This window comes from Penaeus chinensis, chromosome 43, assembly GCF_019202785.1.
Source record: "Penaeus chinensis breed Huanghai No. 1 chromosome 43, ASM1920278v2, whole genome shotgun sequence".
NCBI lineage: Eukaryota > Metazoa > Arthropoda > Malacostraca > Decapoda > Penaeidae > Penaeus > Penaeus chinensis.
The window spans coordinates 2,378,461-2,389,879 of NC_061861.1; the positions used below are offsets into that span (position 1 = coordinate 2,378,461).

Here is an 11,419-nt window from a genome sequence, read left to right on the forward strand (position 1 = left end):
AGAGAGAGAGAGAGAGAGAGAGAGAGAGAGAGAGAGAGAGAGAGAGAGATTTTTATTTGAAAAACCAATTATGTCCATTGGATAACAAACAATTTATATATATATATATATATAGAGAGAGAGAGAGAGAGAGAGAGAGAGAGAGAGAGAGAGAGAGAGAGAGAGAGAGAGAGAGAGAGAGATATATATATATATATATATATATATATATATATATATATATATATATATATATACAGAGAGACACAGACACAGACACAGACAGAGGAGGAATGTTAGATCAAGTGCTCATAGTTCCTTATCCTGTTATTAATCCTTCCAGCTGTGGCCAGATACAGCCAAAACACTTGTGGAATCAGGGCTGGGAGATATGGTTGCATAATGGAAGTTGCATTTTTCACTGTTTTGATACAGCCATTCATAGAGTACATAGTGGAAAGCCAGGACAGGACAGGACAGGACAGGGCAGGGCATTAAAGGAGAGAAGAGAGAGGATAGAGATAGATAGACACAGAAGCAAGCACTTAAATTGATCCATGTACAAATGAACAGTAGATACAGATGAAATAGCAAATACAGACTCTCAGAGTGAGAGAGGGGAGGGAGGGTACAAAATTGATATTGATTGACAGTAATTGAGTGGACAATTAATAGGCAGATGTCTCACTAAATTATGGTTGAAGAATTGGCATGGTGAATTGCTAAAATGATTGGCCACTACACGTTTGTAGAGTGACAGAGCATATATTGCAGATGATCGAGGAAAAGGACATAGAGAGTGTGTATGTGAATAGAGGGAGAAGACTGAAATATAAAGTGCTAGAGAGAGAGAGAGAGAGAGAGAGAGAGAGAGAGAGAGAGAGAGAGAGAGAGAGAGAGAGAGAGAGAGAGAGAGAGAGAGAGAGAGAGGGGGGGGGGGGACAGGATATTACAAAAGAGATTTAGATTAGGGGAAAAATGATTCAACAGAAAATGTATTGTGTAGGAGGAGGATTCGTCCTGAACAAATTGCAGATAAAAATGAGAAAGGAAAGAACAAGACAAGTTACCTCAAAATAGCAGTACATAGCATAAAGGCTGTTCACATGTTCTCCTTTTCTTACCATTATTGTTTTATTTGCAATTGGAGGAGAAAGGGAAGGAAATTGTTTCTTTATGTATAGTGGGGGGTAAGAAAAAATGACATTGGAATAATGGCAACTTAAGTTGATAGTCTTCATAAATTTCCCATTTTCCTCTTTCCTTTTTAACCTGCCAGTCAAAATGAGTTCTGGTCCAATTGCCACTGCTAGCCAATTTACATTATTTTTATTATTTTGTCTAAACTATTAAAGGTATTTCAAAACTTTGGGTATTGCAAGAACACCAGATTCTCAGTACCAGAAAGAGCTCGTGTGGCATCAAAGATACTAATGTGCTTAAATTTCCAGCCTGGGAGGTGACGTTACGACTGATGGAGGAAGACCCCAAGAACATCCAATACTGGAGAGCGGCCAGCACGGAGGAATCATAATCTCCAGTCGGCAGGAGATGTGTGCCTTGGAGAGGGAAAACTGCCAGGGCCTGGAGAGGTCCTTCTGCAACGGGAAGAGGCCTTTTCAGTCAGGACAATGGTCTGATGCCTTCAACATGACCTTTGTTGCCTATGCTATAGCCCCAAGTGAATTCTGAGGATTGGACGTGTGGAAGGGCATTTCCAGTGTGTACATGTTCCAGTTGTGAACTTTGGAAGTCGCTTGGGGGAAGAACAGTGAATTCCCCTGGCTTCTTGTTTGTGGCATTGGTTATGTGCATGCATATGTAGGTGTAGGTGTGTGTATGTATGTGTACATATATATATGTATATATATATATATATATATATATATATATATATATATATATATATATATATATATATACATACATATATACATACATATATACATACATATATACATATATATACATACATATATATACATATACATATAGACATATACATACATACATACATATATGTAAATATATGTATATTTAAATATATATATATTTATATGAATGTGTATATATATATATATATATATATATATATATATATAATGTATGTATATGTATATAGAAATATATATATATATATATATATATATATGTATGTATATGTATATATGTGTGTGTGTATGTGTATATATATATACACATACACACACGCATACATACACATATATATATATATATATATATATATATATATATATATATATATATATATATATATATATATATATATATATACATGTAAAACATATGTATGTATTTATATGATATGCAGTGGTTGACTATAGTGATGGAAAATATGGCTCCCTGGAGAAACTTGTGATATGCAACCACCAAGTCTAAGTACCTCAGGCCACTTTGAACTTTCGGAACCTGTGTGTTTAGCATCGCACTCAACGAGAAGTCAGTGGGGACTATTGTGATCTCTGCCCAACAGGAGTTGTTGTCTCTGATGAGGGCAATTGACCATAGTGAATTGTTTAATACAGGAGACTTTCAAAGCATTTTACCACCTCAGGTGATTATATATATGTAAAAAATGGAAAAAAAAGTTGTGTGAAAAATATGCACTTGAAGTGGTTTATCACTATTTATAAATATAAATCTGTTGATAATATGCAGTAAATATTAAATGCTTTCCAGAGTATATGCGAGACTTGAATGACTTTTGCAAGATATTACCTTAAAAGTGATTCGTGTTGTGATCTTACTCCTCTTATGGCTTTGTTTTGTCGGGAGTGTATCCAGGGAATTCAATGTCCAGCGAGAAACACTGCAATTTGGATGTGATTGAGGGGGGGAAGACTATATATAATTTGTTTTCTTTCATTCTTTTTCACTTTTTTTTTTTTTTTCTTTTTTCCTCTTTCTTTCTTTTTTTTCTTTTTTTCTTTCTTTTTCTTTTTCTCTGTTTTTCTTTTTTCTTTTTCTATCGTTTTCCTCATTATTTTTCTTTTGGCTTCTGCTGCTCATTACAAATGATTGTAAAGATGCAAACGCACCGTGTTCCACGTTATATTGTGATAATAAACACGCCGTGCTTGAGGTCACTTACCTCTAGAAAGTGTCTTTTAAATCTTCTAGTCTCAAGAACTAATGTAGTGAAGTCCCGTCTTGAAGATGCAGCTTCCTATTGGTCCCTGTTAGGGCGAGAGGACCAGTGTTTCCAAGGGGGAGGGGACCCTGCGGTGCCCCATCCCAGCTGCCTTAGAGATTACATAATGTGCGCCCTTCGGAAACTGGGCCTCCAGGTGGTAAACCAGGCTACTTGTGTGGGGGATTCTTGCAAAGACTGTGCAGCAGTGGTGCCAAAGTGTACAAAAAAAAGTCATTAAAAGAAAAGAGAAAATTAATAAAAAAAAAAAAAGATATATGATGTGTGTTGTTGGATGCAAAAGGAAAAGAGTGTGTTGGTTTGTCTGATGTTGATGTAATACAGTTTAAACAGCTTTCCACCAATTTTTTCCTCCTTTCTCTTCTTCTCTTGTGTAAAATCTTGTTGGTCTGATCTGTAGGATCAGGTACCATCCCTTAAAGGTAATGAACAGAACATCAGTTATTCTTCTCTTTGTATTGTTATTATTTCACTCTCCTGTATTTGCAACATTGGTACAAGAGCTATTCCAGGGCTGTTACGATAAACAGAAGTGTAGTGGGCTTGAACAGGGTTTGGTAGCAGCACTAGTGTGTTTGTTTGTGCGTAAATGTGCCAGGATCACAAGGTTTTGTGTGCATCATGTTACATACAACTCCCAGTTACCATTACACAAGATTATAAACACTTTAAACTTCTAGCATGGAGTAGGCTATTTAAAGATAATTCTGGTTCTATCTACACGAAGAGTGTCAACTTAACTAATACTTCCCTGTTCCAAGGTTTTTAAAATGAATAACCATGTCACATTGTTTGCTGCCAGACTTATCAGCTAGCTTCTCTACTGCCTGCATTTGCTGTGTGCACTTTATCCCAGACAGGTATTAACTGGGCCCACTGTTGACATGTTACTTAGGCTGTGTTATTATGTTGTGCAGAATTGATGAATTCTGCAGTTCTAGGCTCGACTGTATGCTCCTATAGAGCCATTGTAGTTTTGTGTACCAGTGAGTAAGTACCTAGAATATTTGTAACTGTTGAGAATCAAAAAATATATATAACATAAAAATATGGTATTGACATAGATATAAAAACCAAAATAAGATTGAGAAAATACAGTGAATAGATATTTGTGCGTTTGTATGTGCGTGCATGTTCACAACTATGTGCTCAGTGCTCCAGATTATTTATGTTGAAAGGATGGGAGAATTCCAGATGTCAGTGCTTACAATGAACTAGATTACAAAATGCAGATGAACTATATTGGGAGTCCATCCCAGCATCCACACATTAAGAGAGACCATACTAATGAAAAGTTTTCATCAGATCTCCTCTTTCTTAATGTGCATAAACCAAAGATAAACTAAGCTGTCCACTGATTGGTAGCTCCCCCTGGTGACTGTGCTTTCCGTGACCTAGAACACTTCACAGACAATCTCTGCAAGATTTCCAGAAGCAAGAAATAAGTGTATTTATAAATGCATAAATGTATATGCATAAGTGCTTCACACCAGATGACAGCTAATAGAAGCGTACGTGCCCATTGGACTATGAGTGCGAATGTGGTGTCACGTGACACATTGCCATGAATTTGCCTGCGATCCATTTATGTCTTGATGTCTTTCGGGGAATATTGGACAGAGGCTTCTTTGTGGGCCTTATTGGACTGTGTTGTAGATCCCACCCCTTTTTGATTTTTCTTTTATATGTTAATTGGTTGGTGACTTGGTGAAGCACCATTTTAGTGCTTTTGGACTGTATCATGTTTCTTTAATGGGGGCTCCTGCTTTTACTGCCTCCTGTGTTAGCTGTCCAGCTGAGCCTGTGCATTTCTCGAGATCTGTTATTTTCCTGCTGTATTTGCTCACTTTCAACCATGATTTCCTTTTGTTAATGGGATATTACAAGAGTTTTGCTTAGGCTTTAGAGAATGTCCTAGTTGCCCACGGTCATTGTGGCATAATCCTAATTTATGACTAAACTGCTTAGTATTACTTTTCTGTAATTATTTCCATATAACAGGTTTCAGATTTATTTTACTTAAGGCGCAACAATCGAGAGTTGTGCAGGCTCATCACAGCAGCTCTGAGCTGCCTTCTGTTGTTCTGATCAACGTACAAAGGCCTTGTTTTTCCTTAATTTCAATGCTAGTTGGAGGAACGTCCGCTTCACCTACCAGAAAACAATCACCCTTAACTGTTAACAGCTTTTTATCAACTGTAAACAGTACTGTCTCACCCTTGCTGTTAACTTAACTAGTCTGGTAGCATCTTTCAGTCTGTTACCAGGTGATTGTATCGAGTTACAATAAAGCTAACAGCTGCCAATAACTGGCTGTTGTAGCAAGTATCACTAGACCTCACACACACTGTTAGCAGTAACCTCAGAAACTATCCAAAAAGTAAAAAAAATGAGAAAAAAATATACAAAAAAAATATTTGCTCCTTTGTTAGCATGTCAAGAGATTGCCTCAGAATACAGTGCAGTTGACAGCTAGAAGGAGGTGGCACGTGGCACTCTGTTCACCCCGTTGCTTGTTCAGCCTTCCTGAGTTACCACCACACCAGCAACGCCATGGGTATATGGGACAGTACAGAAGTCGTCTTCCATCAAGGTCTATATATTATATGTGATAAGAATTTGATTATCGTGGAACTTGTTGCTCCAAATATATTATTCAGTATCTTATACTCTCGAGAGATTTGGATAGATAGGGAAAATCCAGGTGACAAACACTCATGCTCTGGTATATATTTTCTTAGCTTTATCTGTTTTACTCTTCCAGTGTGAGGAAATGATAATTTATTTTGATAGTCGAAAAAAAACAGAGGATGTGGTGCACTGTATTCTGGAGGCAGTAGTCTTGGTGTTTAATTGCTGAACTGAAGTAAATTTCCAAACTTGCATTGTGTGCAATGTTTCAAGGCAGTTGAAAAGACCAATGTAATCTGCAATAAAGTTTCACTGCAAACACTCGCAGACTGTAATGACAACAACTATTTTCATTTTATTATACCTGTTTTGTGTTGGTAAGGAATTGACGAGGTGAAAAACGAGAAGCATTTTGAAATCCATTTCGCAACTCGCTTCTCTATATTATAAAGAAGTATGCTTTTAAACTTTACTTTCATAAATCGAGAAGATGTCTTGAAGAGTTATCAGATATTCCAGTTCTAATTATCATCATCTTTGTACATATAACGTTTATTCATTTATAATACAAGATGTAATAATTGTTAAGCAGTTTCAGTAGGTAAGATGGTGGCTTGATGGAAAATAAATTTTAAAGCCTCATCCACACGGGCGGCCACGAACAGGGATGACGTCACAGGCGGACGAACTACTTGGTAACCCTCAATCTCTTGCTCGTTGTATGGGAGGTTTAGGGAACAGAGACCGAGGCCCTTTGTAGATCACCCCAAACTTGGACCTCCGCCGTCAACTCAACCAATTTTGCAGGGTCTTTCCTCCTTTCCTTTTCCTTCTCCCCCACCCCCCCAATCCCTTGCCCGTTGTTGTCGTGGGGGGGGGGGGGACTTAGGAGGCGGAGACTGGGACCCAATGCTGGGGAACTCCCCAACCTTGGGACTCAGCCCTCGACTCAACAAATTTTGCATGGTCTTTTTTTTTCCCCTCCTACTTTTTCCTTTCTGTCCCTTCACCAACCCCTTCTACTATCCACTTCCTAAGGTGTGAGAGCCGTGCTGAAAGGATGAAAGGCTGACTTTGTGCCAGTCCTGAACGGCCTGAGGGAGCCATAGGCACGGTATTCTCCTGCATTATGTCTAGCCCTTACCCCTCAAGCGACCCTGAGGGGTGGACCGTTTCTCTCCCCAACATATCTCCAGGCTTATCATGGCCAACAATGAATAACCATTAACCATTAACCATACCATTATTAGAGGCAATGAGGCTTGCCTCTTCATCAAATAGCTCCACCAATTCAAACTCGCCCGATTCCCTGACCCCAGGCTCTCCTTTGACCACGGCTTTGAACACTACAACTAATACCCCCTCCTCAATGCCGACTAGTACATTATCCACCCTAATCAACACCCCAGGAGACATTTCTACCCCCAGCATCCTCAACTTCAACAACTATACCCCCACAACCTTCTTCATCAACTACCCCATCCTCCCTTATACTACCTTACAACCTTATTGTCCACCTCCCCATAACACTACTTCCCTCAACACTACTCCCTCTTCCACATGCCCCCGTCCTTCTACTACCCTCATCTCTACAAAATTCTTAAATAATCTATTTAGCCCAGCCAATTGGGACCGATTTTTCGTGATCCCTCCCACAGCTTCTCACACTTTCTGCTTTGACAACCTGTTTTCATTCCTCAAATGCATATACATCCTTCACTTGATCTAACCCCTATACATTACCTTACCCAACCTTAACCCATTTACTCGTCAATTCCTTTGCCCAACTTTGACAACTAATCACTAACTCAACCACCCTTCACTACCATTTACTATAGTGCTGCATGACCTTAGATGTCTAGCACATATATTTTGCTTTTAACCATTAACCATTTCCTTTCTTTTCCTTCATCCCCTTCTGTCCACTTACCGTAATCGTTAACTCATTTTTACCTTTTTCGCCACAATACTTTCTAATGCAATACTTGGGGGGGGCCTCGCCGCTAATGACCTTAGATATTGGCGCGGCAGAAAATGTTCAATCAAAAACTACTGAAAAAGGTAGGTTCTTCGTTTTCTCGTCTGTGATGTCGCCTATACGATTGGCCGCCGATCATGTTCGACTGTGTGGACAGGCTTTTATCTGTCAGTCTGTTAGCAGCGCGAGTAGGCACCGCTTTGAACACGCACCATTTTCATTAATGGATTCAGTTACTCGAGGGGACCTACACCTCTCGATTTCTTTTTAAGTTAATATCCTCTTATTTCTACGTTTGGTTGCATTGAAAGCAAAGGTTTTATCTTGAGGTACTTAAAAAAAACGTACCTATTTTTTATTGAGGAACGTGGAGAATTAAAAAAAATCTACTTTCGTTCTTTGAACAGAAGGAAGAACGAGGGCACAGTGGAGTATTATGTTTTCGTAAAACGGACACGTGTAGAAGGTACAAACAGAAATCGCAAAAAGGCACTCGTTAACACCTTTTTGTTGCATCCGAAACCCCCTAACACTGATACGTATATTTATCAAGGTTAATCACGGTCGCTATAAAAACAATATAATCAAAGTTTGTACCGACATACATTGTTTTGAGAAAAGGAGTTGTCCTTGTTTTTTGTCGCGTATAAACGTCAGTAGAAAACCAATAGAGTATTTAATATTCTGGTATGATTTTAATTAAAAGCAAAACCTTGTGGAAGCTTCGAATGAAATGGTAAAACGTATCTGTTTACACTGCATTTTATATAGTTTGTATATCACTCTTCGCTTCGCAAGTCTGGAAACTTTCAAATGTACGTTTCAGATTCAGTTAAAGAAAAAAAATCTTGTTAAATAAATTATTATTACGAAAAGTGTAAGTTGGATCAGAAAACTGGGTAACTCCAATAATTTACTTGACTTTTTTATTGAATTATAGCAACGAATCAGGATGCACATTTTATTTGATATTTTTGAGCCTGTAGGGTTTAAAGTCAATACCACGTCTTATGACTCAGACGTGTTGGAATTTTTTACCATGAGCCAGCGATCGCCGTAATTGACTTCAAATCTTACCCATATGGAATGAATATCTATTTGGTCTACTGTTTTAAAAGCACATAAACATTTTATGCACCTTTACAACAAAAAAATCTTAACGAAGACACTCACGATGCGATTCGCAATTAATGAAATTAATCCCTGAGACTGCGTGAAATATATTTTTAAAATCTCGCGCTCTGATTGGCGGACCGGAGTGATACAAGCCGAAAACATGTTTCAACAGGTTCCAATAATGTTTGGTTTCGGAAATGTTACGAAAGAGGCCTTTAGATAATTATGTAAGAAAGAAAGGAGTCCTAATATGTCTACTAAGGTGAAAAAAATAATCCAGGATTGTTTATTAGACTGAAAAGAAAGAAAAAGAAATGGTTGCCTGTAATTAGTCAAGAGCGCTCATACTGAAGAGGCGGAGGAAGTCCAGATAACTTTGAGAACATATTAGCCTCATATTAGCTTTTTCCACAAAAACAAAACAAAAAAACACACTGGCACAAAATTGCACCGGACAGAAATGCAGGTATATTCATCTTGGTGATATTAAAAAAAAAAAAAAAAAAAAAAAAAAAAAATCCCCTTTTTTAGATGAAGGTTGAAATAGAACTTGATTTTGTCTATTTTTTTACTAGGTCAGTTAATTTTCTCCATTTTCTATCTTGAGATTTAAAAAAGTGAAAATACATTTTAAAGAATAACCCAGTTTTGTTTTCAGTCCATAGAGTCAAACAAAAGATTATAAAACTTTCCGTCCTCTTCGAAGCTTTAGCACATTTTTCTTCAATTATTTCCTGTTTTTTTTTCGAGTCCCCGACGCGCCCTTCCGATACCCTCAGCGTCATTAGGACTCTGGAGACCGATTGATGGTTTTAGAGTGAGGGAACCATTCTGTTTCTAGCGGAAAAGGGTGAAGCATGCGGCAAACCGGCTGTCATCCTCGCACAACAGTTTCGCACAGTATTTTGTGTGTGTGTGTGTGTCTGTTTGTCTGTCTGTCTGTGTGTGTGTGTTTGTTTGTCTGTCTGTGTGTGTGTGTGTGTGTGTGTGTGTGTGTGTGTGTGTGTGTGTGTGTGTGTGTACATATACATATATATAAAGCAAATATATAAAACTATGTATATATGTATATATATATACATATACATATATATGTGTGTATGTGTGTGCGCATACATGCATGCATATATATGTATATATATATTATTACACACATATATACATAAATATATGTAGGTCTATATATACATAGATGCATATATATATGTATATATATATTATTACACACACACATATATATACATAAATATATGTATGTCTATATAAATACATACAAATGCATACATATGTATGTATATATACACATATATATTATATATATAAATAAACACATACACACACACGCGCACACATATATATGTGTGTGTGTGTGTATATATGTATATATATATATATATATATATATTTATATATGCTCACACACACACATGCGCACAAACATATATATATATATATATATATATATATATATATATATGCTTACACACACACATGCACACAAACATATATGTATATATATATATTTATATATATATATATATATGCATATATATACACATATATATATATTTATATATATATATATATATATGTATATGTGTGTGTGTGTGTATATATATATATATATATATATATATATATATATAAAGTAAGTGTGAATATGCCTCAGCTGTTAACTTCCTTATGCTCTTTGGTGGGGTGAAAATGAGTATCTGAGGTAAAGTTGCCTCAGATACCTTCTCACTCTCCTTGGGTGGAGTGAAAAGAGTTATCCTGTCATTGACCGATAACGTACCTATTTCATGGCGATGCGCTACACACTGTCTCGATATGTATACGAGTGTTTATATATATATATATATATATATATATATATATATATATGTATATATATATCAGTCGGTAAGATATATCAAATATAATAATGGGATACCAAAACACCAAATAGGTTTTTGCGAGTTTTACTTATGTGCCGGTCATTACAACAAGTTACCAGAATGATGAAGAAAATCCAGAGGACCTTTCATCTCCTGGAACCAAGGCGCTCATCCTAATCAGAGACGGGAAAAGCACCTGCACGCCACCACCATCGCCAATCTTCTTCTTCTTCTTCTTCTTCTTCTTCTTCTTCTTCTTCTTCTTCTTCTTCTTCTTCTTCTTCTTCTTCTTCTTCTTCTTCTTCTTCTTCTTCTTCTTCTTCTTCTTCTTCTTCTTCTTCTTCTTCTTCTTCTTCTCCTCCTCCTCCTCCTCCTCTTGATCATCGCTGTCGACAACTACACGCTTTTTCTTGAACCTGGATGGAAGATTTAGCTTAGCCCTTGGACTTTTACTGCGTCTGCTTCCTCCTGACCCTCCCCCTCTTCCCCCTCTGCCTCCTCCGCCTCTCTCTCCTTCTCCTCCTCCCACCTTATTCTCTCTTCCGTATATCTCTTCTTCTTATCCTCCTCCTCCATGCGACTTCTCTAGTTGGAAGAGGGTTCCGATAATCTAATAATCACCTTCCCATTACCTAGAATGTATAGAGAACATACCAATTAACCTAT

General features: G+C 37.3%; 1 protein-coding gene across 1 annotated transcript in view; it reads left to right on the forward strand.

The window, feature by feature from the left end:
* Positions 1 to 1,823, forward strand: part of LOC125048246 (probable serine/threonine-protein kinase samkC) — a 5,530-nt gene extending 3,707 nt beyond the window's left edge. The window contains exon 2 of the mRNA XM_047646848.1: positions 1,431 to 1,823. Within this exon, the coding sequence (XP_047502804.1) occupies positions 1,431 to 1,513 (83 nt within the window). The 3' untranslated portion in view covers positions 1,514 to 1,823. The remainder of the gene's footprint in view (positions 1 to 1,430) is intronic.
* Positions 1,824 to 11,419: the final 9,596 nt, after the last annotated feature.